Source organism: Syngnathoides biaculeatus, chromosome 18, assembly GCF_019802595.1.
Source record: "Syngnathoides biaculeatus isolate LvHL_M chromosome 18, ASM1980259v1, whole genome shotgun sequence".
Classification (NCBI taxonomy): Eukaryota; Metazoa; Chordata; class Actinopteri; order Syngnathiformes; family Syngnathidae; genus Syngnathoides; species Syngnathoides biaculeatus.
In genome coordinates this window covers 10,741,229-10,767,767 of record NC_084657.1, presented here as the reverse complement: position 1 = coordinate 10,767,767, position 26,539 = coordinate 10,741,229, and the positions used below count along the sequence as shown (strand labels likewise).

General features: G+C 44.0%; 4 protein-coding genes across 5 annotated transcripts; 2 read left to right on the top strand and 2 right to left on the bottom strand.

Annotated features, from left to right (window-relative positions):
* The first annotated feature begins 2,731 nt into the window (after window positions 1-2,731).
* taf9 (TAF9 RNA polymerase II, TATA box binding protein (TBP)-associated factor) lies at window positions 2,732-7,918 on the top strand. The gene is made up of 6 exons (XM_061804131.1): window positions 2,732-2,855; window positions 3,509-3,590; window positions 3,687-3,823; window positions 4,065-4,278; window positions 5,089-5,205; window positions 5,304-7,918. Exons 1-6 carry the CDS (start codon window positions 2,820-2,822, stop codon window positions 5,420-5,422), a joined length of 705 nt encoding a protein of 234 aa, XP_061660115.1. The 5' UTR covers window positions 2,732-2,819; the 3' UTR covers window positions 5,423-7,918.
* LOC133492137 (arrestin red cell) lies at window positions 7,369-16,542 on the bottom strand. Of its 2 annotated transcripts, none has more exons than XM_061804129.1 (16): window positions 16,227-16,542; window positions 15,104-15,134; window positions 14,435-14,495; window positions 14,318-14,362; window positions 14,150-14,247; window positions 13,985-14,083; window positions 13,634-13,693; window positions 13,298-13,365; window positions 12,215-12,350; window positions 12,067-12,151; window positions 10,101-10,173; window positions 9,755-9,892; window positions 9,596-9,679; window positions 9,334-9,410; window positions 8,877-8,931; window positions 7,369-8,786 (listed from the first exon to the last, which is right to left on the bottom strand). In XM_061804129.1, exons 1-16 carry the CDS (start codon window positions 16,247-16,249, stop codon window positions 8,699-8,701), a joined length of 1,221 nt encoding a protein of 406 aa, XP_061660113.1. In that variant the 5' UTR covers window positions 16,250-16,542; the 3' UTR covers window positions 7,369-8,698. The 2 variants fall into 2 exon arrangements, with proteins under 2 accessions (XP_061660113.1, XP_061660112.1); XM_061804128.1 differs by having other exon boundaries at window positions 7,369-8,789; window positions 16,227-16,540.
* A 1,152-nt stretch (window positions 16,543-17,694) lies between these two features.
* On the bottom strand, window positions 17,695-23,698 carry ap4m1 (adaptor related protein complex 4 subunit mu 1). The gene is made up of 17 exons (XM_061804285.1): window positions 23,575-23,698; window positions 23,377-23,467; window positions 23,203-23,275; window positions 22,704-22,789; window positions 22,036-22,145; window positions 21,862-21,958; window positions 21,232-21,342; window positions 21,073-21,135; window positions 20,905-20,967; window positions 20,778-20,844; window positions 20,590-20,643; window positions 20,409-20,515; window positions 20,246-20,337; window positions 19,280-19,324; window positions 18,818-18,868; window positions 18,333-18,450; window positions 17,695-18,010 (listed from the first exon to the last, which is right to left on the bottom strand). Exons 3-17 carry the CDS (start codon window positions 23,258-23,260, stop codon window positions 17,816-17,818), a joined length of 1,317 nt encoding a protein of 438 aa, XP_061660269.1. The 5' UTR covers window positions 23,261-23,275; window positions 23,377-23,467; window positions 23,575-23,698; the 3' UTR covers window positions 17,695-17,815.
* A 173-nt stretch (window positions 23,699-23,871) lies between these two features.
* Window positions 23,872-26,295, top strand: rbmx2 (RNA binding motif protein X-linked 2). Its single transcript, XM_061802441.1, has 6 exons — window positions 23,872-23,982; window positions 24,548-24,663; window positions 24,741-24,792; window positions 24,871-25,000; window positions 25,563-25,749; window positions 25,824-26,295. Exons 1-6 carry the CDS (start codon window positions 23,978-23,980, stop codon window positions 26,144-26,146), a joined length of 813 nt encoding a protein of 270 aa, XP_061658425.1. The 5' UTR covers window positions 23,872-23,977; the 3' UTR covers window positions 26,147-26,295.
* Window positions 26,296-26,539: the final 244 nt, after the last annotated feature.

Sequence of the window (26,539 nt, the reverse complement as noted above, 5' to 3'; positions counted from 1 at the left end):
TAAAAATTAAAGTAATGAAACAATTATGCACTGCTATTACACAAAACATTGAATAATTACAACTTCTATCAACTATATTATTAAAATGCTGTGAAACAAATTCAGTTTTTACTATATCAAATAAATGAAAATTGCAAAGGAAAATACCCCTAACCCCTTTAATAACGATATGAATTTAATTCCCATTAAATATATAAAACAGACCACTGAATAATTTAATATAACATTACAGTTATATTTGACTTAATGAAAATTTTCATTGAATAATTCAAACAAGGCGGATCAGCTGCAAAATATTGGCCTCACAGTTCTGCGGATCCGGGTTCGATCCCAGACCCGCCTTTGTGGAGTTTGCAGTCCCTGCACGGCTTTTCTCCGGATGGGCGCTCCGGTTTCCTCCCACATCCCCAAAAACATGCAACAATTAATTGGACACTCTAAATTGCCCCAAGGTGTGACTGTGAGTGCGGCTGTTGTCTGTCTCCATGCGCCCTGCGATTGGCTGGCGACCAGTTCAGGGTGTGTACCCCCCCCCTGCCCGTTGACAGCATGGGATAGGCTCCGGCACTCTCCGCGACCGTTGTGAGGATAAGCGGCAAAGAAAATGGATGGCTGGAACCTGCTAAATCAGCACCCTCAAAACCTCAACTGAACTTTACTAAATAGAACACCAAAAAAAAGAACTGGTAGCTGTAACGAGACTCAGTTGTCTGGAAAAAAATAATAAGCCCAATTTCGATTTGAGTTCATCGTGACTCCAGGATGTTCACCCCCAACCTTGCCCTCCTTCACATTCCTGCCATGCCAGCTGGACATTCCGCTTTCCACTTCCACCTCCCCACCCCCCCCCTCCGTCCTCCCTCCCTCGACACTCCTAGGTTTCCCTTCTGAACACAGCTATTTTACACACACGTTTGCATGCGGAACCAAAATTAAAAAACAAACCCACTCCGTCATCCGGGCGCCATCGGAGGAGGCGATGTTGGGGCACATCCCCTGCGGCATCACGGATGGACGGGAGACTTACGATCACGTCACAGGAGACTTCCAAGGAGACGTCTCAGTCAGCGGCGCTCTCTCCTCCTCCGTGGGGGGGCGATGACACCCGCACGTCAAACACCACCAAGACATTCCCTAAAACGCCTCGGGAATACGGGACAGGCGTGTTAGAAGCGTGTGTGTGTGTGTGTGTGTATACGTCTTTAAACGTGTCGGGGAGAGGGAGCCTACCAGCTGATTGGTCGGAACGGGAATGGGTGGGGACGGGATGGACCAATGGTAGACAAGATGAGGCCTGGAGGAGAGACGGCAACAAAGAAGTGATTTTTTTTTTTTGGTGTTTTCGGAATTCCTCATGTGCGCCTGGAAAAAGACACTCTAGGATGATGCGTGCATGTATGTGCACACGCATGTTGCCATGGTGACTGCATCCAGTGGAGAAGGCATTCTGCTTTAAAAAAAAAAGCAATACAGTAATATATATTTTTAAAAAGATTAGCAATTAATAATATTACAAGTGGAAGAATGGATGGATATGAAATTGCGGTGGTAAAAATCATATATCAATAATTCCTTTTGATGTTTTCAATTAAATAAGACAAATAAAATATATCATTTTGTCAAATATATATATTCTGTTATTCATCCATGCCTTTTCCAAAACGCTTATCCTCACATGGGTCACAGGAATGCTGGAGCCTATCCCAGCTAACTTTGTGGAAAAAAGGCGGACTACACCCAGAACTATATAAAAAAAAATGAAGAGACACAATCATAAAAATACACGTCATGAATGCAAATTATTTAAAATAATGACATTAAAAGATTAAAAATACTCGTAGTAAAAATTCCATAAAATATATATATATATATTTTTAAAGGGCAGCACAGTGGCCTCACAGTTCTGAGGAGCTGGGTTCAATCCTGGCCCTTCCTGTGTGGAGCCCGCACCTTTTTATCCACTTCCCCGGCTATACTTATAACTCAACACACAAAACAGCTAGCAGTGCGGTAACTCGTTTTTGCAAACTTATTATAATAAAACAGAAAATACAGATTTTCTGAGACATGCATTGCATTCACACACGAGTAATATGTACGCCCTTGGCCCTCAAAAATACTTGGTTATTGCTAAGTAGGTGTGAAATTCTAAAAGGTATCCAATACTTACCAAGAACAAAATGCTCCGAGCAAACTCGGACATAAGCGAATGACTTGGCTGCTAGATCGGCTCTGCTAATACGAGACAGCCACAGTTGTCGCCGTTTGGTTGCTAACTGCTCCGTTTTCTCGCACTGGTTCTTGGTCACAGGTAGCAGTCGAAAGAAAGACGCTTTACAACACCCACTGTCGTTTGAGCAACCATAAACACTGCAGTGCGCCTCCATTTATTCGCCTTTCTGAAACGATACCTGCTTAGTTACGGTTTGTTTACGCGAATTCACCTAACCAAAATGGCGCCCGCGTTCTAAATCGGAAGGTGTGTGACGTCATGTGGTAAAAAAAAGTCTATACCGACCTCCAACATGGCGGCCCCGGGACTGTCCAGAGGTAAGTGACGTCACGGTAATGCTTCCCGAGGGTGACAACTGATTTATGTTTCCTTGAAATAAAAAATAATAATAATTTCTGCTTTCTACTTTAAATCTAATGTGTTCGATAATGATTGGGTATGCTGTCTACGCACGAGGGTGTTCGGAGCGAGTGGCCTTCCGGTCCGCCAGGTAGCGCCCGTGTGAGTAAAAATAAAATACGTAGAAGAAGACTTAGCGTAAGCGTAGAAGACTCGGAGGCGGATAACGCCTGTGAGGACGTTTGAAATGTCTGCTCCCAAAACCATCCCGAAAGATGCTCAGGTATTTTCTTTTTGCTTTTAAACTACCAAAATTGCCAACTTTTAAATGCCGTAACGCGTTTCTATCGTGTTACCATTCCCGCTGACAACAACAACAATCTCGTTAGCTTAACGAATGGTAGCTGGACCGCTATCGTCAATGCAGTCTAGTAAAAATTATTGTAGTATTAACAAAAGTCTAATCCGCGTGTGGTTAAAGTTACATAAATCTAAAAGTGAACTAATTTTGTCTGCGTCTTTCGCTGTGCCACTTAAAAACCTTCGTTTTGGTCCAACAACCTTTAAAAGTAATCCGTAAGTAACAATAAGTAGTGGAGCAAATTGTAAAAGTGTAGTACTTATTTAATGACTGTTTATTATGTTTTATAATACAGTATAGATATATTAACTGTAAAAAGGTGTTGATATTGAAGAATTATTTTACGATGGAAGCATAAATTCTGTGTAAGACGAAGGTGAAATGTGTATAAAATGATTTTAAGGTGTAAATGTGGGTAAAATTATATTTTCAAGGTGCAAGCGTATACAATGTTTTTTAAGAATTGTTTTAAAGGTAACTGTCATTAAATCAAAACTACAAAATAAATATTGTCAAATTTTTAAAGGTGTGTAGATGTGAAAGTGTAAACGTAAGTCTGTGGCGTTTGTGTTTAGGTGATGATCCAGATCCTGAAGGACATGGGCGTGACCGAGTATGAGCCCCGTGTCATCAACCAGATGTTGGAGTTCACGTACAGTAAGTTGTTGCTACCTTAAAAAAACGCATCATGCCTCTGTCATGTTTCCACCATGCTCTGCTGTCATCTTTTATCACGCCGCCTCATCTCCTCAGGATACGTGACGAGCATCATCGAAGATGCCAAGATCTACGCCACACACGCCAAGAAGTCCAACGTGGACGCCGATGACATCAAACTGGCCATCCAGTGCCGCATGGACCAGTCTTTTACGTCACCGCCGCCAAGAGATGTAAGAACGCACTGTGTGTGTGTTCGCCACGTGTGCAGGTTTAAGTTTGCGTGTGTGAAGGCATGGACTGCGATTATATAGCGCTTTATCTACACTACCGCAGTGCCCAAAGCACTGTACAAAGTCTAAGATTTACCTATTCACACATATTCGTAGACAAGTGTGCATGGTTTAGATGTTTAGTTGTGTGCGTGCATTGAGAGGCACTGACGTGACTAACGGCGTTTTGCGTCTTGATCAGTTCCTCTTGGAGGTCGCCAGGCAGAAGAACCAGACGCCGCTCCCCCTCATTAAACCATATACAGGGCCCCGCCTGCCTCCGGACCGCTACTGCCTGACCGCACCCAACTACCGCCTCAAGTTCCTCCCCAAAAAGGTGGCGTCGGCCGGCAGGATATCGGCGCCGCGCCTCAGTGTTGGTGCAGTCTCCAGCAGGCCAGCCACACCTACGCTTGGTGAGTCCTTGCCTCCGTTTGGAAACACCCTCTATACCAGTGTGCGTATTCATCCATCCATCCATTTTTTTTAGCTGCTTATCCTCACAAGGGTCCCGGGGCAAGCTGAAACCCAGCTGTCAACAGGCAGGAGGCGGGGTACACCCTGAACTGGTTGTCAGCCAATCGCAGGGCACCTGGAGACAAAGAGCCACACTTGCAATCACACCTCGGGACAATTTAGAGGGTCCAATTAATGGTGCATGTTTTTGGGATTTGGGAGGAAACCGGAGTGCCCAGAGGAAACCCATGCAGGCACGGCGAGAACATGCACACAGGTGGGTCCGGGATTGAACCCAGGACCTCAGAACTGTGAAGCCAACACTTTAGCAGCTGAACCACCGTGCCACCTATATACATTTCCTCCCACATCCTAAAAGCATGCAACATTAATTGGACACTCTAAATTGCCCCTAGGTGTGATTGTTTTGTTTGTCTCGATGTGTCCTGCGATTGGCCGGCAAGCAGTTCCGGCTGTAGCCCGCCTCCTTCCCGTTGACAGCTGGGATTGGCTCCAGCACTCCCCCGCAACCCTTGTGAGGATAAGCAGCAAAGAAAATGGGTGGATGGCTGGAAAACTACAGTGATCTGGAAGTAGGGAACGAGTGTGTGTTCAGAATTATCCAGATTCCATTTCAAATCATTCCCTGCGCGCTACCGCAGGATTTTTTTAGTGACACTCTCGCTCCACTATATATAAATCCCCGAATAGTTAGTTTGGTAAAGGAGGCCGGTACCTGCTCATGGTTCTCCCCGGCGCTGTCCTCGCAGGAAACTCGTCCGTTCAGTCCATGGGCGGCACCAAGGTTGGACAGCCGGTGTCACTGACAGGTCAGAGGTTTGCCGTTCAGATCCCGCCTCCGTTGCAGAGCAGCGGCACCAAAAGCGGTAAGCGGACAAACGGGTGAATCGGCAGCCTCGCAGAACAGTGGAGGGAATCAATCAGTGTTACAGACAAATCAATCGACTGTCAACCGTATTCTTAGCCCCGTTGACCACGCCCACCGCCTCCAGCGTGCTCATCAACCCGTCGTTGATTGGCTCCAAGAACATCCTCATTACTACCAACATGGCAGCTCAGAGCACCGGCGGCGGCGAGTCCTGAAGAGGAAACACCAGGACGATGACGACTACGACGCCTTGTGACCCACACAACGCAAACACACACACAGCCCCCGGACTATTCAAACTGTCAACAGTGATGACAAAATGACTGCATCGGTTTACTGTTCCTCTTTAATCCTAAAAACAATTTCAAAAAAAAAAATATTTTTTGATAATAACCAAGCATCAAAGTCACTTCCTGTTTGTGGCAAAAGGTGGCGTACACATTTCGACACGCATCACGAAAAAGTAAAGCCCACATGCACGACTAAAACAACCACGACGACCAATTACGGCACTGCAAAGAACATGCTCCGCCTATTTCCCTTCAGGGGTGTTCGGCAACCACTGCACGGAGCCAAAAGATTGAAAGCAAATGACGCAAAAAACTAAGCTGAAGTGTTTTGTTTTTGTTTTCCCCCCATGATGCATCTGATGCCACAGGAAACGCACACTTCTTCCTGGCAAAACCGGATCATGGCACTTTTAACCTTTCAAAATAAAGATTTCTTTTCTATATTTTAAAATTTCTCTTAAATGAAAATGAGGCGGAGTCGAGAAGCGAGGCGGCGAACGCCGCCGGCCACTTAAAACTTGGGAGGGGGAGAAAAGTTAGGCGTGGGAATGTCACGAGCGATGCGGAGCGCGGTCCCTCCCCGACCGCACGGTTTCAACGCCGTTTGAAAATCAACAATTCTGTACAAGATTCCATCGCCACCACAGGAAGGAAGAAAAGGAAAAAAAAAACATTCAAAAGGATTTCAAAATCAAAGCAAGAGATGGTTGCATTTTGCTTCCTTTTTGCTTTACATCCTTCAAGGGCTCGTGAGACGTGTATTTGTAGACTACACCAAACAAAAAAGTTGGAATTATCTTACATGAAAAGTAAGGTCAATTACATTTTTGCTGAAAAAAAAAATATTACGGTAAATACCTCTCAATGCAGTAGATAGTAATTTGACAAAACTGTGGTAAATTAAAACCTTATTTTGGCAAACTATTAACTTACCTTACATTTTTCAAACACTAGCAGTTGACCAAAAAAAATGTAAGGCAGAACATTTCCTTGCTTTTAACGACCACTGTTTGCTGAAACAACTTTTAATTTACAAAATGTTTCAGCAAACTAGTCGGTAGCAAAGAAACGTCAACTAAAAATCGCCCCCCCCCCCCAAAAAAAAAAAAAAATCCAAGGTAAATTTAAAACCGGTTCCATAATAAACGCAACTTCTGCCAACAGCAAAGAAACATTTTCTTTGCTGTGAACTAACAGTTGCCAAAATGAAATTTTGGGCAAATAACAGTGGCTAACGGCCACGGGGGAAAAAAACAAATCCTAGACCTTACTTGCCATTAATGAGCATTGTACATTAATTTATTACAAGTTTTAGCAAACACTAAGTTTTTAGGAACAATTAAAAACTTCCGAGCTGCGACCGGGAACTGTTTTTGTATGGAAGTAGACCAGGATTTGAATTTGAAATGTAAAATGAAATCAGATTTCAGACAGTGTTAACATTGAAAAGTTACACTAAAATCCAACTGTTAAAAATGTGATCGCTTTACATTTCAAATTCAAATCCCGGTAGCACTAATCTTTCATATTTTTGTCAACAGGTTTTAACATTTTTTTGGGCAACCTTCTGTTTGCTAGAAAAGGAAAATGGAAAACCTCTTTTGGGTCACAATCGTAGTTGACAGTGAAGAAGTTTTAAATCATTTAGATGGTGGCAGCAAACTACAATTGTTTGTCAAAACAGCTTTTAATTTAACTTTCAATTAATCGGCCAAAAAAAAAAAAACATCTAAGGTGACTATGAAAATATGTTTTGATTTACTTCGTGTTTTGAACGAGGTATTTAGTTTTCGGTCAACTACCAATGTTGTTAAAAATGTAAAGGTAAACTAAAACCAGTTTTGGCTGAAGGTATTTTTCCACCAAACAACTGAAGTTCACAATAAAGAAAGGCTTTAATATAATTCATAGAAATTGTTGGAAAATGGTAGTTGACATCAAAGGACCCTTTTTATGTACTCGATGTTTTTGGGTCATGTTTTAATTGACCTCATCATTTCCAAACCACCATTGTTTGCCGAAAAACCCGTCAAGCCCAGTTTTGGCAAACAACAGTAGTTAACAATAGGGATGTAAAAATATGTCTCACCGTTTAGTTTTAATCACAGTACTAATACAATATTAATACAGTACAATATTTATTGCGATACCGTGGGAAAGCTCATGGTATTGCAATAAAACTCACATTGCAGGATAGTCCATGGTACAGCTGTTATCCCCCACAGGTTTTTTTTTTTTTAATGAAAGACATTTTTAAAACATAATGTGCACTTCTATCCTTGTTCATGCAATGTTTACATTCGTATCCTGTACGCCCAGAACAAATATTACCGCTGCAGCAATAATAATGCCATGCTCACAATAACAGTCCATTGAGAAATTGTCTGTTCATTAATTCAATAGTATTTACCTTTTTCTTTTTTTTTTAAAAAATACATCTATAACATTTGATCCTGCCTTCTAACAGCGATTTCCATGAGTCAAAAAATTTTGTCATAAATGCAGGAACACTTAAAAGTATGGAAACTCGTCTCTTTTCTTCCACTTAGTGATATTGCAAAATGATTTATTTCAAAGCAGGCTGTGTATTATGTTTTAATTTGGAATGTGGACAATTTTGCGACGTTCAAAATGGCTTCGCAACTATCTGGGTAACCCCCCCCCCCCCACGCGGTCACATAAATGATGCAATTTATATTCTTAACGAGGACGCACAGCGCTGTCACAGTCTGGCAAAACGGCTGTCTGCAAATATCCGGTCCAAAACAAAAGTTTAAGCACAACGGCTCGTTATTTTGTACCGCGACAAGACCACCATGATAGAGGCACTTTTTAAGTTGGCAATGATATTAATATTGTTACATCCCTAGTTGACAGTAAAGAGGTTTGAATTCAGTCAGTGATCCAAAGAAAAGTTAACTTAATTTCAATAACGGTTGTTTGCCAAAACTGTTACGGGAAAATTAAAACGTAACAATTAAAAACCTCACTTGAATGTTGTATACAAAGAACCTTCACAATGTCGTTAATAAGTCAGTATGAAGATCCTTCAATCAAACCAAACACAAGATGGCGGCGGTGGCACAAAGGAACGCCGAGGCGATGCCCAAATTTGGCAGCATCCATCCCTCTGCCTGGGAATGTAATGTAACGTGTGTGTTGAGGCGGGCAGGCGGCGGGCGGGCGGCTCGCAGCTCGCTCCTAGCAGTCCTCGTCTTTGTCGTCCACAACCCCTTTGAGACGCAGGCGAGCGAAGTCCTCGAAGACAAAATCGTCATCCTGGGAGACGCTGCTAAGGAGACCGCCACGAAGCGCCGTTAAAACTTTTTTTTTTTTGCTACAGCACGTCCACGCGCGTGACTAACGAGGAGATACTCACTTGGTGTCGAACTCGATCAGGTTAGTGTCGATGGGAGGGTCCGACTCTGGCACAGCTGACGTGCGCACGCGCAGAAAACGGGTTAGTATGTGAGGCGCCGGCGCTCCCGCTGCTGAAAAGTCTTCTTGTGTTTAACACGCATGCGAGCTTATTTTGTAGTCTGAAACATCCCCATCCGTGCTTCAACATGTGCCATTCCACAACTTGTCGCCGAGTGCTCATGTTCACTATGGATGTCTGATTTGATCAACTTTTGTTTTAAGGTTAGGTTATGACATATGTTAGCTCCCTCTATGTAGAAGAAGGGGAACTATGAGACCGGGGGATTTCCCAGTAAACGTCTGCTACGTACCCAGAGTTCCCCCGTTAGTAACGCGTGCGCATGCATCACAAAGAGACTTTTCAGCACGGGGGGAGCGCTCATACCGTCACACCGGCGAGGTCCTGCGCAACTCACCTGACTGCGGGCGGGACCCGGGGGGCTCGGCCGGTTTGGGGTGCATGAGGATGAACGGCAACTCTACCGACACATCTCTGACAGACGGCAGGGACACAAAAATAGGAGGGAGGATGACACACGCAAACGCGAGTGATTCCCACTCTCACACTTTAGTCACTCCTTGCTTCACGCACACGTTTTAGGGACTTATTCAACTTTGTGACTCCACACACATACGTAAACATTTTTGTGACTTGACACATGAATATTTATACGCTACCCTCCGCGTGAGACCACTAGCTTGACTTTGACCCTGTAGGACACCAGGATCCCCAACACCTCCTTGTTGGTCACGTCCTTGACGCTGAAATACACACCCAGACACACACAGATCAGCGTCACGTGACAAAGCGCATGCGCGCGCGAGCATGCACGTTACATGGTGGAGGAAGCCAGGTTGGTGTCTTCGTGTTTGAGCTTCCCGTCCAGCGCCAGGCCTCGCTTCTCGCGGTTCTTGTCCAGGGTGGGTGTCAGTGTGTACACTTTGCAGAACGTGGAGCTCGACGACACCTGGTCACTGCCACACGTGCACACACATCAAACGCGCCTGTCAATCAAATTTCCCCGGCACATCATCAAATTTGGGTCGCTCTTTCCTGAATACAGTGGTGCTTTCACTTCTCCCTCAAACGTATCCTCTATACAAAATCACCGATGCGACGGTGTAACACTGGCCTGAAGGACGCTTACATTTTATGTGCTATTTTACACACACGTGTACTTACTCAGCCTCCAGCTGTGCCACAGGACATTTGTACTGCGCCGTGCTGAACAAACAGATGTCAGCGTACTGACGCACTGCGGGGAAAAGGTGACACACACACACACACACACACACACACACACACACACACACACAAAAATGGTCAAAAGTAGAGCCCAACAATACGGCTGGAAATTGTTTATTTCTTCCCTCCACAATGTTTATAGAAAAAAAAAAAAAATCAAATGAGAATGACGTTATCAAATGTAAGTTTTGCTTTTTGATTAAATCCCCCCCCCTCACAGTTAAATTGCATCAACTTCCACAGAAAAATTATCTTTTTTTTATGCACCGTGCCGTTAAATGGTACAACATGCCACCAAAGCATTGGGTAAATAGGAAGTGGCGCTACAATTAATTGCATGACTGGGAAAAAAAATATATATATATATATATATATATATATATATATATATATATATATATATATCAACCCACAATTTTGCTAAACCACTTGGAAAGTTATTCAAAATTAAAATCCTCAGAATTTCAGGCTCTCAATGGAACGTGATTTGACTGAATGAAAAAGAATGAAAAATAGCCGGGGGCTGCAAGCACGATCAAAGGATGATCAGCAATTTTAACCTGCACGTTTTATAAATTGTATTATGAATTAAATATATCTACTACATCTATAAATAAACCCTATTCTGTTTTCAAAATGTACACAATATGATCGTTCATTATTTAGGTGCATATTTTTACCCAAATTCAACTATGTAAACTACTAAATTGAATTCACATTTGGATCATGGCATGCAAGCGGACTTTCATAGCGTGTATATCGTGTTCATTCAAAAACATTTTAATTTCTTGTTTTTGTATATGATTGATTAGCATGAATTTGACAATTATTAACGTCATGTTTCGTTATCAGTAAATAATACGGACATTTTAATTGCTTCTGAACTCTGACCTCTTAATGTAGCAGCTATGGAAAAGTTTGTTTTCATTGCTTCCAGTTGTTTGACATGTTTTTGTCGTTTTGCGTGAACTTCCAATTCTTTGAAACGTCTTGATCCATAGTCAATAGTATCCCGACCCCACATGTCCAATGCTTTACCAGGTCGATCGAGAGCATGGCAACTTCCTTTTTTCTAACGGTACCGAGGATTTCTCGTTCCATCCAATCCCATCGAAACTTATTTTGGACATTTCTATCAATTTCTCTCACTCGAGAGGCGTCTTTCCTTGTGAGAGCCGCCATCGTGTTGACTTGAAAATGGACGCAAGAACCGCCTCGTATACAACAAGTGCTTTCGTTGGTCATGAGGAACACATTCGACCAAATCGACTGACGCCTACCTAATCTTCCAAAAGTCGGACCGGAAAATTAACAAGTGTAGATTCTGGCACTGGTTACGGTCAGAATATTGCAGAAACACAGAGAATATATACTGTATATATATTTTTTTTTGATCAATGCAATTTAAAAAGACGGAATTCCGCCTATAAACGGAAAAATCACGTCTGGTTCTTAAATTTCCACAGTCCTCCATGAAAGCCGACTGTTTCATCAAAACATTTCCAAATACATGCTTTAACTTTGGAAAACAACAATCAGCATTTTTGCCTATCCAACCAAACCCGTAACTGAATCAAATTCAATTCATGTTTCTGCATTTTACGCACTGTTAATTTGAAATAATGTCATCTTTTCAAAAAGGGATGAAAATTAAAAAGGTTTCATTTAGTTCATCCATTAACTGGGAAGGGGGGAAAAAAAACCTGACAGATTACTCGATAATTAAAAGAAAGTATGTTGAGTATTTTAGGCAGGAGCCGAGCCTAGCCTGGGTTGTTAGCGGAGTTTTCACCACATGCAAATTTAACACGCATGGGATAATGTAAGTAAGAGTAATCCTGCAATCCCTCCAGCTCTCACACATTTTTGTCACATAAATATAAGAAGTGGTTCACAGACTGACCTGAAATCTTGACCCTCTTGACGGTCTTGGTGGAGTTGTTGGTCACATGCACGTTGACACTGATGGGCTCGCCGTGGTAGTACAGCTGACAACACACACACACACGTCACTTCACATGCGCTACTTCACCCGGCTCGTGCACGCGTACCTCCTTGTCCAGCGACGCCTCCAAGTGCAGCGACCTGTCCGACATCAGGAAGCTGCGGGTGGTCTCCACCATGGGTTGAGGCCCGGCTTTCTCCGGAGCGTACTGCACCTTGCGGATTACCAAGCGCACAGAGTTCCTGTGCGTGCGCAGAGTGAGAGGTGACTCAGTGAAAGAGAGGAGTCAAGGGCAAGTCACCGACGACAGAGTGAGATGGATGAAAGGCAGAAATGAGTGCGTGAGTATGATTGTAAATGAGGAAGAAAAATTAGACGCAAAATTAAAGAGTGACTGAGTTCATTAAAGAACAGTGAGGAAGTGCAGTTTTCAGTGGTCTGGAGAGAAAATAATACACTGCCACACGCGGTCACATCTGAAACCGGAAATTGAGTAACATGTCAATGCGTGTGTCACTTGAGAACAGGAACGTATAAGTTTAAAAGTGCAATTATTTTCGGGCAACACACAAAATCGTTGGTGACTCGAATTGGGATTAGTCTGCCCCCCCCACCAAAAAAAGGAACGAACGTACATACATTCAAAATAACATACTACTAACATCTGACAAGATTCGCCATACCGCGCAAATGATTTCACCTTTACTTATATCAAAGGCCATTTGGAATTACTGTATGTGTTTTGTACATATACACGCAGAGTAGCTTCACCCAGAGGCACATATAGTTAAAAAAAAAAAGGAAGGGGATGGAGGCGTCCGTTAGCCGAGCCTTGAGGAGTTGCACAGATATTCACGCCAGTGCAACAGGCTGAAAAGGAGACATCATCAAGGTTGATGGTCACCACAGCAGAATGAAGAAGAGGTTTATCCAGTGAAGTGGGAGTGAGTATGACAGAAGTAGTCAGACCGAGTGAGCAAAAAAAAAAAAAAGGTGAGAAGAGTGAAAAAGTCAAAGAGTGAGAACTGAGGTCATGTGTAAGGAATGCAAGTTCAGATATGAGTGACAGTCATTGAGAGTGAGTGAGTGAGTGAGTGAGTGAGTGAGTGAGTGAGTGAGTGAGTGAGTGAGTGAGTGAGTGAGTGAGTGAGTGAGTGAAGGCGTAAGACAATAGGAGAGGAGGTTTCACCTCTTGTGGATCTTCTCCTCCATGTTTTTGGCACAGAAGGCTCGAATCTCAAAGTCTACACCGCACGCCTGTGCAGACATACCAGTTTGAGTTCACCCATCATGGGCGGATAGAAAAAAAAAAAATGAAGAAACGGGGTACTGCCTGCGACCAGTTGAGGCGCTGTTGCCTCAACCATCACCACAGTTACAGGTCATATTTGACACCGCAATCAATTAGGTGACGATTCATTTTCCTTATCTGTACGTTCCCATAAAGCAACCGATGCCTCGATCACTTATAATGGCACTTTTGGACTTTGACCTTATCAAATGAACTTCAACCTTTGAGCTTTACCTTTCCAGTGTCTTCAGGTCCCGGTTGCAATGTGACGGAACATGGAAGGTTCTGAGGGATCTACAACACACACACACACACACACACACACACACTCTCACTTTAGTGACAGCTTCACACACTTTCACAAACTCACACACAATTCAGTGATCCCTTCACTCACACACAGGTGCCCGTGGGCACACAGACGCTTTTGTGACTCCTACACACAAACAGTGACCAATACACACACTCACTTCGGTCATACGCACGCACACAATCACACACGGCACGGCTTGCTCCTGACGCCATTACATCACCAAGCCAACCACTCGTGAATGTGAGCGTGCACGTATTTGTGTGTGTACTCACAGTGAAGTAGAAAGGGTGTGCGTGCTGCCCCAACTTCTTGAGGAGCCGCTCCTGCAGTCGACTGTTGGCTTTGCGCTCCTCGGGGATGGGCGGGAAAGCCTAGAACAGGAAATCACATCACATGAGCGTGGCGCAAGCCTGGAAGGGCGGCTTTGCGTCTGCTACCTGGAAAGTGGAGATGTACAAGTCCTTCCGGAAGGACAGTCCCAACACGTCCAAATCCTCACGGCCATAACGGAATGCACACGTCAGCGTGACGAAGACTGCGCGCAGGAAGAACCAACGCAGCCGTGAAACCTTGAAGATGAGCGAGAAAGAAATTTACAATCCTACCTTTCCTGTCCTTCAGGTATTCGGGGTCCACCAGGATCACACCATCTGTCCACAGGGAGAGAAAAATGGCAGCAATTGTGGTGCTGGACCCGAGCGCGACGCAGGATATGTGCTCACCAACTGGATCCACGTGGTCAAGGTGGTCCACAAAGTCCCTCTTGCCCAGGTAGACCGTCACCTATACGCACAAAGCAGCACTTGCATCACAAGCTTACGCAACTTTCTAAAACATTCGCTGACTTTTCTAGTCACCTTCGACTGACTTTGTCACTGCCTTCTACAACCACTTATCTGCAATCTCCTCGTCAACTACAGTGCTTCTAAAAACATATTCAAATTCTAGAACTCTCTAGTGAGTCTTTAGAGCTACTAGTCAAACGACTACTGGTTTTCTAGAACATTTTAGTCACTTTCTACTCACCTTGTACAAAGACAACTGACAACTTTCCACAACCTTTAGTCATATTCTAGTCTTCCACTAACTTCGATTTAGCTATTTGAGATCCCTTGGGTGACCTTCTAGAACCTATTAGTCACCTACTTGGCATTTAGAACCTTCTCTTTTTTTAACCACAGAGACCAGTTGAGCTTGTAGTACCGACTTCTCACCGTATAAAGCCTTCTAGAAGAGCCCTCTAGTGAGCTTCTAGATCCTACTAGTCACCCAAAATACACAAATCTGGAACCTAGTGGGCTTCCAGAACCTACTAAAGCCCCATAGACTCTTCACTGAGCTTTTAGAACGCACTAGTCACCTTCAAGAACCCTCTAGTTTCTTGGACTCACCTTACAGTTTGGACTGGACTTCTTGAAAACTCTAGAAGCAGACAAGAAGAAGACAAAATCAGTGTGTAGTCATTTGACAGGAAATGCTGCTACAGGAAGAGGAAATGGAAAGCTATCACTCTGCTGACTTCTTCCTGTTAGCTAAGAGGAAGGTTTTTTGTTTTGTTTTTTTTTAACATAAAACAGGAAGGCACTTTTCGACATTTGGGGATTTGATTGGGGGGCAGGGTCAATGCAGCACTCACAACGACCAATCATTTCCTTTCTCACAGCAAACAGGAAGTGGCTGTGTCAAAGCAGAAGTGTACGACAGATTTTATGCTTATCTAGCTGCTTCTTGATTAACATTCAATGATGTGTCCAGTTCTCCTATTGTTTACTTGAAATTATGAATGCTTCTAAGATTCAAAATGATTTTCAGCAGGACGTGCAGCAATTCACCTGTCGCACGCGCCCAATGCTGACATATCGGGTGGAGCAGGTGAATTTATTCCAAAGTCTCAAAGTCAAACATTAATAGAGCAAACACGCCACGGGGGATTGCTGCAACGTTTCGTTTTAAGAAAACACCAGAATGAACAATTGGAAGCAGGTTTTTCCCCCATCGGATGACTCATTTGTCAATGTTACAATGCAAACAAACACGCAAACAGACGTGAAATCCATTTCAATTTCGCATTTTTTGAGACTTTCTCGTGAAAAACGACAAATGTTGACCAACATCCACCTTGGGAATTTTGTTTCATATTATGCGCCCAGGACGACAACGACGGCACTTTAAAAAAAACCGCACAATGCATTACTGTTAAATATCTGAATTAAGAAAGAACGTTTCAAAGACTTCATCAATAATCCAAGAAAACGACGAAAACATTTGTTGTCCAAGCGTTGAGAGACGCAGCTTCGTAGCTATTAGCTAGCCCGCTAGCTAACCCCACCCTGATGCCGTACAACGGCACAGTGAACCCCGCAGGAAAAAAACTCAACACCACGTAAAAAAAATTAACAAAAATTGAATTCAATCGACAAATGCTTAAATAACACACAAGTCAACGGGGCGGCTCGACGAAAACGCTCGGCTCGCGTTAGCAAAGTGCGTGATGCTAACTAGCCCTTAGTTTACCTCGTCCCCGCCTTATCGCCCATCTCCGCGGCTGGCGGACGTCAAGAAGGACCGAAAGAGACGAGCCCGTGCTCGGTTGCGTCGTTTGGCTGGAGAAAATTATCTTTTTCTATCCCAGCGGGCCGCGTCTCAGCCTTCCATCCGCCTGGGCGAACCGCTAAGCGGGTATGCTAATTTCACGTAGCGCCGCCTCAGCTGCTGTTGCTGCTGCTGCCACTTCCGCAAGGGCTGCTGTTGTGTGCACGCTCGCGCGCACGCCGATACGTGCGCGTGCCGCGGCTGCAGATGATCACGTTGCGCCAAACTCGAGGCACGCACGCGCACGACGTCAACACAACGACTTTTTTTTTTTACGTGTGACGGAGGGTACCGTAGCACAGTACAACACTGGAGTAAAATGCATGATTGCCTCGATATACAAGTTTAAATCGTTCCGTGATCACCTTCGTTCCCAAATCGTCTTTCCCCATTGAAATGAATGGCAATGCAATAAAAAAAAAAAAAAACTAAATCCTCCAAGAACCCTCTACAGCAGCATAATCGATCACTAGATGAGGGTTTTTAAGGACAGAGTCCATCCATCCATCCATTATGCAAGCCACTTATCCTCACAAGAGTCAGAAGAGAGTGAGCTTCAGGTGAAAGACCCTGAACTGGTCGCCAGTCAGATATCGACACCATCACTGAGCAGGAATTGATCCCACGCTGTTCGCACTCAAGTCAGGCATGTGTACCACTACACCATAAGTGACTCCATAACCTACTAGTCAACTTCCAGAAAAAGTTTCTCAAACTGTGTTGTTACCCTAATGAATTCTAGAACCTACCAGCTCTTCCAAAAAGACCCTAGCTCAAACTAGTCACCTCGTACGCGAGTCTAAAACCCTATCGTGACTTTCGATAAAATCCTGTAGACATCTACGTCAAACTTCTAGACCAGGGGTGTCAAACTCATTTTTGTCACGGATCATATTGGAATTCCGGTTTCCCTCATCGGGCCGTTGTGACTTCCACATGGAATTTATGAACTAGGTTTGGAATCAGAAATCAAGGGGAATGTGTTTTTTTCAACTATTGTTGTTTGGGAACACAAAAAAAATGGTTACAATACCTCAGTTATCATTAATGAGGTGGCAATTTGAAATTTTGGTACAGATTTGAACAAACGTCACAGAAATTAATACACATGATTTAGCTTCGAGGGGCCACATTAAATCATGCGGTGGGCCGGATCTGGCCCCTGGGCCTCGACTTTGACACCTGTGTTCTAGACCCATTACTGAGTTTCTAGAACCTTTTAGAACCCTCTAGTGAGCTTGGACTCACATTGCAGGTTGGATTGGATTAGTCGTATAGTGTAGTATACGGTTTTGTAATGCGTAGTATAATGAGTGTAATATTGTAATGAATCATTTTTTTAGTGTATATTGTTGTGTACTGTGCTGCATAGTATTTTATTAAAAAGTCACACAGCTCATAATGTGTTTATGTAATTTCATCAATAATTAAAAATCAATCTTTGTACATGTGTTTTGATGGCATATCAAATAAAAGCTGTTCCATCTGCCGCCTGCGGGGGCGCCATTGCCTCAAATGCGGATGGCATACGAGTCAGAGTGCGTGACGTAGCGCACCCAGCGCTGGGCGGGTCCCCGATGCTGCGCGGGCGCCAGCCGCAGGAAGCGTACGTGGAGGCCACTCGCCGTGACCTTGGGCAGTTCGAAGGTCAAACCCACCGGACCCACCTCCATCATGGAGGCGGAGCTTAGGGCGGGAACATCCAGCTGAGGGAAAACAATGCAGCACAAGAAAACGACAACAAATATCAACCATAAACATAACATGCAAAATAAAAAGGAGAGAAAATGACCAACAGATTGGGTTAAAAAAAAAAGCTTTCGATAGATAAAAAATATATAGATATCCTCAAACGTGTCAATTTGCAAATTGCAATTGTGATTATGCGAGACTCCACTCTTCTACTTTGACACCAGTCAGGACATCGCAGTACTTTACCTGCTCCATCCCCCCCCCCACCCCCACCCCACTTCATCCAAGCATTAACGTAGCCGAAGCTCGTTCGGAACCCGCATTTTTTTTGTGTACCTTGAAGACAGCGGAAAGTTGCGTTCCCCCGGGGAAGCGCGGAATGTTCCAGACTACGGCTCGGTTTTGCGCCTGCAGCTCGGCGTTCTGATCCGGGCTGCTGAGCTCCTGCGACAAACTAGCAGAAAGTGCGAAAAAAATAAAAATAAAAATCAAAGCTGAAACGGAATACCTTTACAGTCTTTTGGAACTAGCAATAAATCGATTTTAGAGTAGCATATTTTTTAGAAAGTGGAGGAGTGAGCAGAAGAATCTATCATCATGGGAATTCAGATTTTTGTAAAAAAAAAAAAAAAAAGTCATCTGAAATGTTATTTGATGCCCACTCCTTGGTTAGCGTTATTACCACGGAGACAGGGCGCGCTGGTGATATGTCGAACTCGTACCGTAGCGTGCACATGACGCTCTTTTCACTTTCACTCAATGGTAAACAAAGCAGCTGTCAGTCAAATGCGACTCATTCGAATGGGAAAAAATTTGCTTACCTGACGCAACCTTTGGGGACGCGGATGTTGGCGCTCACGTTGACCGCCGCGCTGCACGCACACAACCGCAACCGAGTCGTCACAACAGGAACGTCGAACGTGCACGTGCTTTTGTCTGTCTTAGTCAGTGTTAGTGTGCACGTGTGTGTGTGTGAATGCTTTTGTTTGTGCGCTAGTTGGTATGCACGTATGAGTCTTTATGTGTGTGCGTCTGTCTTAATGTATGTGTGTTTGTGTGCGTGCATTTGCACACAAGTGTTTGTATGATTGTGTGTAAGTTAATGTGTGTGTCTATGCTGGTTAGTAAGCTTGTGTTTGCATGGGTGTGGATTTGTCTGTGTGTGTCTGTGCCTGTTAGTGTGTGCACGTGAGAAAGTACTGCGTGGGCATCTGTGTACATGATTTTGTCAATTTGTGTTATCTGTGCATGTGTGCGTGCTTTATTGTGCGACAGGAAGTGACCTTTTAGGAGGCAGGTCGCAGCGTAGCTTGAAGAACATCAGCAGCCTGCGAGGCAAAAAGTCACGTGAGAAAACTAAAAACAACAGGAAGTCACCGCCTAACCTCTTCCACTTCCTGTCTGTCTACAGACTGACACCAGAAAGTGGCATTATTTGGAGATTGACTTGGTTATTTAGAGCTACATAGACCATCCATCCATCCATTACCTGAGCTGCTTATCCTCACAAGGTGCGTAGAAGGTACATAAACTATTCAGATTTAATTGGGAGATAGTTAGAGTGACATAGTTACATTAGTTTTAGTTTGAACCTGATTTTGCTAAAATGCTGTATGAATTCTCACGTCGGCAACAGCGACACACACAAGGCGTCAACTAACCACAGGTTCACAGACTCCCTGCATGTGCATCCAGGTTCAGTCACATGACATTAATTCCATCAGAATGAATTACGTCCCCCTCCCCCAACTATTGTCTTTTTTAGTAGCTGTATACACAGCTAACTGTCATTTGGAACCCATGAAGGTCTCGTCCTTTGTGCCCGTGCAATTCATTTTTCGCAATGAACCGGGTCTTTTGGAAAAGTATGAAGAGCAAATCCATCCTCCCGGGTGTTCGAGCAATATCCAGCAATACAGCGAGCTACCTTCTAGCAGGTTAAACTAGTATAAACATACGAGACCGCTTGAGTGCGCTACAGCCCTGTACGTCACTTCCTGTTTCTTCTCGAAAACAAAGCCCTCAAGAGGATTTTCATGGCGGGAGTTACAAAAAGCCATATACGTCAAAATCATGGTTTGTGGTGAAAAAAAAAAACGGATGGGCCCATACCCGCTGTTGTTGTTTTCATTAATAACATACTAAATCATGCATTTCATGACAGTGGACCTTTAATGAAGAGCTATAGTTAGAGTGACTTTGAGTTACTTTTCATAAATGAAGAGAAAAACTTGGAATTAGTTGGTTACCTTCCTGCATTGTCCTTCTCAATTGCAGGAAAGAGTCGGAAGGGCGGGGCCAAAGGCAGCTGGTCGGCCAATCGGTACTGCATGATGCTTTGCTTCAGAGGGGGTCAGAGGTTAACGCGTGAGGGCATCGCCCTCGTCGTGCATTGCACGGGCGGGGCCTTACCTCCCCCTGGCTCGGGCTGAGTCGCAGAATCCGGTGAGCCTCAAAGTCGTCCAGTCGGACAGCCGGGTGGAAGTTGCACTCGTCCACGCGGACCGCCGCCCCGTAACCTGCTCGAGGAAATGCCGTCAGCCTGCTTCCTATTTGCCGTGCTTTTATTTTGAAGGGCGGCCAGCAAGCCGACCTGTGAGCTGTGAGTCGCCGACACTGAAGTCCTCGTTGAGGCCGATGCGAATCTCTGCAGCAGAGTAAAGCGGCGTCAACAAGATTATAAGCGCCGGCAAACATTTTTTTTTGCTATGGTTTCAGTTTCAGATCACCAATAATATTTTTGACAAGCTCTCTAATAATTGCGGGTCGACCGCAGCCTACCCGAGCAGCTGGGCAGGAAGCACTTGACCTTGACCTCGCCTTCCACCTCCGCTTTCATCAGTATGCCCTGCACGGAGAAAACATGCCTCAGCACACACCCACGGGCCCCGCTGTCAATCACACTCACGTTGGCGCCCATCACTACAGACATCCTCTCGATGACATCCACAAAAATTTCGCTCTTCCCTCCCTGAAAACACAAACACAGAGGTAGGGCCGGGCAACGCGGCCGTAAAATAAAATAAACTGCCCAACTAGTTTGCCGGTAAAAAAAGGAAGTCATCGGGCGCATTACCTGCATCGGCCTGGTGGCGGCAGAACTGGGCGCCACTTTGCTTTGTTGCGTGTCGGCTCCAAACTAACGCGGGACAAGGACAACGGGGACAACAAGCGGGTGAGGCGGGTCAAGCGGGCAGCGACGTCGACGTACGTGCTCGCGGCGGTGCCCACACACCAGGCCCACGTTGGCGAGGTCGAAGAGACTGAAGGGTCGCGACGAGATCGCCTCCATCTGGATGAAGTTCTTCAGGACGTCACATGACGCGGACTGCACGTAACCGTAATCCTGCACCAGGCCAAGACACCAGTTTGCTTTGCAAAGATGTGTTTTTTCGACCAAATATTAGTGTACATGCAGTACATATGCAGATAAGGATAGAAGAATGCGAATATCTACTTGTGTGTACATACAGATGCCGCCAGTGTGTATGCAAATTAATATAGGTATATATATATACACGTCTACACTATATGTAAATACAGTGATGCGACGGTTCTCGACCACAATCCGTTCCAGAAAACGGTTCGAAAAGTGAATTGTTCAAAAACCGAATCGATGGTTCCCACTACAATGAATGGAAAAAGAAATAATGCCTAACATTAACAAAGCGCGTCATTTGTTATTTCCGGGTTTGTTGGGGACGTTTGAGAACCGGTTTTTGTTCGAAAACTGAAGCAAAAAAAAAAAACAAATCTCTAAATTTTCATTCGAAAACCGATTTTTTAGAAAACAGGGACGTTCGAAAACCGAGGCTTTACTGTACACACACACACACACACACACACACACACACACATAACTCACCAGCATCTCATCAAGAAGTTCGTAGATGAGTGCAAAATTCATCTGCACCGTCTTCTCCGAGAGCGCACCGCAGTAATCTTTGATGAGCGCCGCCAACCTGGCAACACACGTACGCGCACGCACCTTCACTTCCTGCAGACGCGCGCCGCCTGTCACCACGGCGGCACGCCATACCTGTTGAGGAATTCGATGATGGCGAAGGGGGAGGAGTCTGCTGCAGTGGTGGTGGCGACCAGGTACAGGCCTCCCTGCCACACGTGCACAAAGTGGATGCATTTGTGCGTCTGTGGACACAAGTAAGGATAGACTGATTCAACTGGACCAATTTTGACGCAAAAAATTAATCATAAAAAAAAATTGCTGATTAGCGATCAATTTAAAACCAGGTCAACTTATGGAAACATTTTTGTTGTTGTTTTTAATCTTCAGTTAACTTTAGGAGATGCTGGGAATTAAAATAGAAAGGTGAAAGATGACCATTTTAGTTTTATTAAAATTTTGGAAGACTTTTTTGACTGTACAAAATCTTTGGGGAGCCATTTTTTTGAGTTTTTATTTAACATGCTGTTCGAACTAGGAGGTCGCTACACTTTTTGTTACAGTTGGAAAACAAATACATCGCTTGTCTAAGACGTTTTTTAAAAACTCGTGAAGCCATTTAAACAAATGTATGTATTGGGAGTTTCTATTCTTCAACATTCAATATTTTTCCATTACTGCAAATAAATATCGGCCTCCAAATATCAATTATCCGCCTCCCAGTACCATGTCCTCAATTCGTATTGAGCCATATGACTCCAGTCCCCCACATACAAGCACAGCTTGGACACGCTGCACGTTACCATGACAACAGGAGGCTTGTCTCCTGTCAGTGCCGTCACTTTGTCATAAAAAAGGCTAACAGCGTCGCTTCCGATGTCTCCTCGGACTGAGGGATGGTGGCGTGGTCAAGTTGACAACTTTGCATGCATTATTACCATAACACCATATAGATGTACAAGTAAAATGTGTTACGAGCTTGGTCACGGAACTGATTAAAGTAAAAATAATAACAATAATCAAGGTACACTTTACAAACATTTAAAAGGAAATTTTCCATATTTTGAAACACTGGGAACCAGTAATGATCAAACATGCAAGAGTCTAAAATGGTTTAGCAAAATGCCTAAATGTGAGGAAAATCACAGTTTCCATACTAAAAACAAGTCTCCAGGAAACGTGACCACTACCATATTAAGATCCCATATTTCACCCAAAAACCTATCAACAACTCTCCGGCAATGTGAGAAAAATGGTGCTTGGTGGCTCATAAATACGTATTTTGTTGCTTTGAAGGGATACAGTCTTTGTAGACGAGGCGGTCGCCTTTGGAGGACAAGATGAAGACTTGCGAGATCATCCTTGCGAGATCACCCTGTTGCCAAAGCATAAATAAACACACATACACGCACAAGCAAACATTTGAGGCGTGATATACATTTATATGCCCGTCTGTCTGTCCATGTCTCCACTTACCGCTTTTCCCAAATGTTGTCTAAATTGTTCATGGCATGCTAGCTAGCATGCAGCTATCGTGATGATCATTATTTCCGTGTTGTTAACGAGACTAGGTAAATATTGCATAATTGTAAACATCTAATTAGTATTCCAGCAACATCCGATTACAAAGCGACCAAATAGCAACGTAATTATACACGTTAAAGGTTTATTCACCGAGCAATGTAGTGGATCCTAATTCCTAACATGAACGCTAACCCTAGCTTAGTGGCTGTTTGTTGACAAAACGCTTAGCGGAAGTCGACACATCGCACAACGCCACCTGCCGATCAGGCTGACCCTTCCCTTGTTTATTTATATTCTGAGTGAGTACTTAAACAAACGTGGAACTAAAAGTAGTTGGATATTGATGCATGCATTTATTAATTAACACCCCCTTTGTCTGCTTTACGTCTAAAATATATAAATTAATAAATTAATAAGAAGTGGCTTGAATAATGAATGGATGGATATGTGAAAGTATGCGGCAGTAAAGACTTCCAAGCAGCAGGTGGCAGCACAGGCGCGGACCTTCACCCGGAAGTAATCTTTTATTACGTCGCTGAGATCCCCAAACACAATGAAGTAAGTCTGACCACTTATTCTAATACATATTTCCATGATATAAGCTGTTTTTTTTCCCTCGTGGTTCGTGGCTGGAGGTTGTTTGGTTGTCTTGTGAAAATATTCGCCGTTATTCCATACTCAACGGCGAACCGTTGCTAATAGCTAACGTGGCTACGAGTAAAGTGGATGAAATATTACCTGTAAATAATGTAGCGTCGTCGTTAAAAGTAAAAATGACAAAGGATCTGATAAGACACATCAAATCACGCGTTCGCGAGTCGTTTTTGAGCACTACAGTATCTTTCAGACCTTGTTAATGTGTGTATGCATCAGTAGGAGTTTAATTTTCCCCCGAGGGTCACCTATTAGAATTAAATAATTACTCAAAAACAAAACAACAACAAATTCAGAAATAAATGTTTTTGTTGCTCAGCGCTGTGTGTCAATTTCAGTTTCATTTAAAAAAAAAAAATACTAGATACTGTTGGCCAGCATGAAGCCCACAGGGTTAAATATTTTGTGTGTGTGTGTGTGTGTGTGTGTGTGGTGTGTGTGTGTGTGTGTGTGTGTTTGTATTTCTTAGTCCACTGACCAAAGTGAAGCTGATCAATGAGCTGAATGAGCGGGAAGCTAACCTGGGGATCAACGAGAAGGCTTCGTGGCACAGCGAGTACAAAGACAGCGCCTGGGTATTCATCGGTACGAATACTAAGCAGATGATGATAAAGAAAAAGCTAAGCAGCGGCAAGGTCTCACGGTCTTCTCATTCCTTGCAGGGGGTTTTCCGTATGAGCTGAGCGAAGGCGACATCATCTGCGTCTTCTCGCAGTACGTTTATTTGCAAGCTTGTAATTTTGTTTTCAGCTGCTCCACTGCAACTAACATTGAGCGTTTTGGTTCTCTCAGGTACGGAGAGGTCGTCAACATCAACCTGGTGCGTGACAAGAAGACGGGCAAGTCCAAAGGCTTCTGCTTCCTGTGCTACGAGGACCAGAGGAGCACCATCTTAGCAGTGGATAACTTCAACGGCATCAAGGTGAAACAACGTTCTTATTACCATTAAGGCAGGGCCATAATCTAAAAAAAAATTGGTATCAATTGATTTCTTTTCCCCCTTTGCTGATATAAAAAGCAAATCGTAAGGCTCATTGCAAAATTACTTGTCAGTTTGTAACATTTTCAGAACAACAAGGCCGGTTATAAAAAACATACCGGTAAAAATCACTGAGACACAGCAGTAACACAGCAGCAACATGCTAACGCGATGGTAACGCTAGCGGCGCTAACAGGGCCGGTTTAAAAAAAACGTACAGGTAAAAGTCACTTCCTTGGCGCATATATTCCACCGGTCTCACTCTTACCTTTTCCCCTCGAGTGCCCCTTTGCAGCCGTTAGAAAAAAATGCACAAATTAGCCGCATCACCGCATAAGCTGCAGAGTTGAAAGCAGAGTATGTCTTGCACTAGGTAGTAGAAAATGTGCCGTGGTCGTGAAAAAAATAGAGGAACTTCATGTTAGGGGAAAAAAAACGCAACATTGCTCACGGTGTGTTTCATATGTACACGAGTGGCCTGACCCACTTTGTTCTCCCATGTCAGATCAAAGGGCGCACCATCCGCGTGGACCACGTCCGAGACTACCGCCCCCCCAAAGACCACGAAGACATTGACGATGTGACCCGGCGCCTCAGGGAGGAAGGATGCGCTCCCTCCGTGAATCACACGCCACCGGAATCCCTGTCCTCGGCCGAGGAGGACGACGTGCCCCCAAAGAAGAGCAAGAAAGGTGCGCCCGGTTCCTGTTCACGCACCTTTTGTGTGATGTCACGCGATCATCGTTGCTACTTCCTCCTCCAGCAGATAAGAGAGAGAAGAAGAAAAAGAAAGAGAAGGAAAAAAAGAAAGACAAGAAGAAGAAAAAGAGCCGAGCATCTCCTTCGTCGTCGTCGTCGTCTTCTCCTCCTGCCGCCGTCCGAGTCAAAGAGGAGAAGGAGGACATGGCTTATGACAAGTACGAACAGAGGAGGGCGCCAGTCAAGGAGGACAGGAGACGAGGGGACGAAGAGAGACGCCGAGGAGACGAGGAGAGAAAAGGACCAGATGAGGAGAGAAGACGAGGAAATGACACAAGAAGACGAGATGAGGGTAAACGACGAGGAGAGCAGGAGAGATACAGAAGGTGACCATGGTGTATATGTGGGTCATTTTTGGTTTTGTGGATTATTCTTTAGTGTATCTTTGTTAATTGTGGTTGAAATATGTTAACAATGTTTTACTTTTTTTTTTTTTTTTTTAAACCAAAAAAAAAAAGATTAAACCCATGCAAAATTTATTGTTGTGGTCACTTTCGAAAGCATTCATAATCATCCTATGGCTTAAAGTTGTTGGAATTTGTGACGACACGAGCAGCGCCCGTCTTGGATTTGTGTGTATAGATATTGCGGTTAGGATTGATTAGATGTATTTCAATTTTCTTCAACATTTTTAATGAAAAAATGAATTGGGTCACTTTTAATGAATGTTTTTTTTTTTAATTTGGTAAAGATGTAATGAAAGTTTTAGATGAGTTGTTGTCA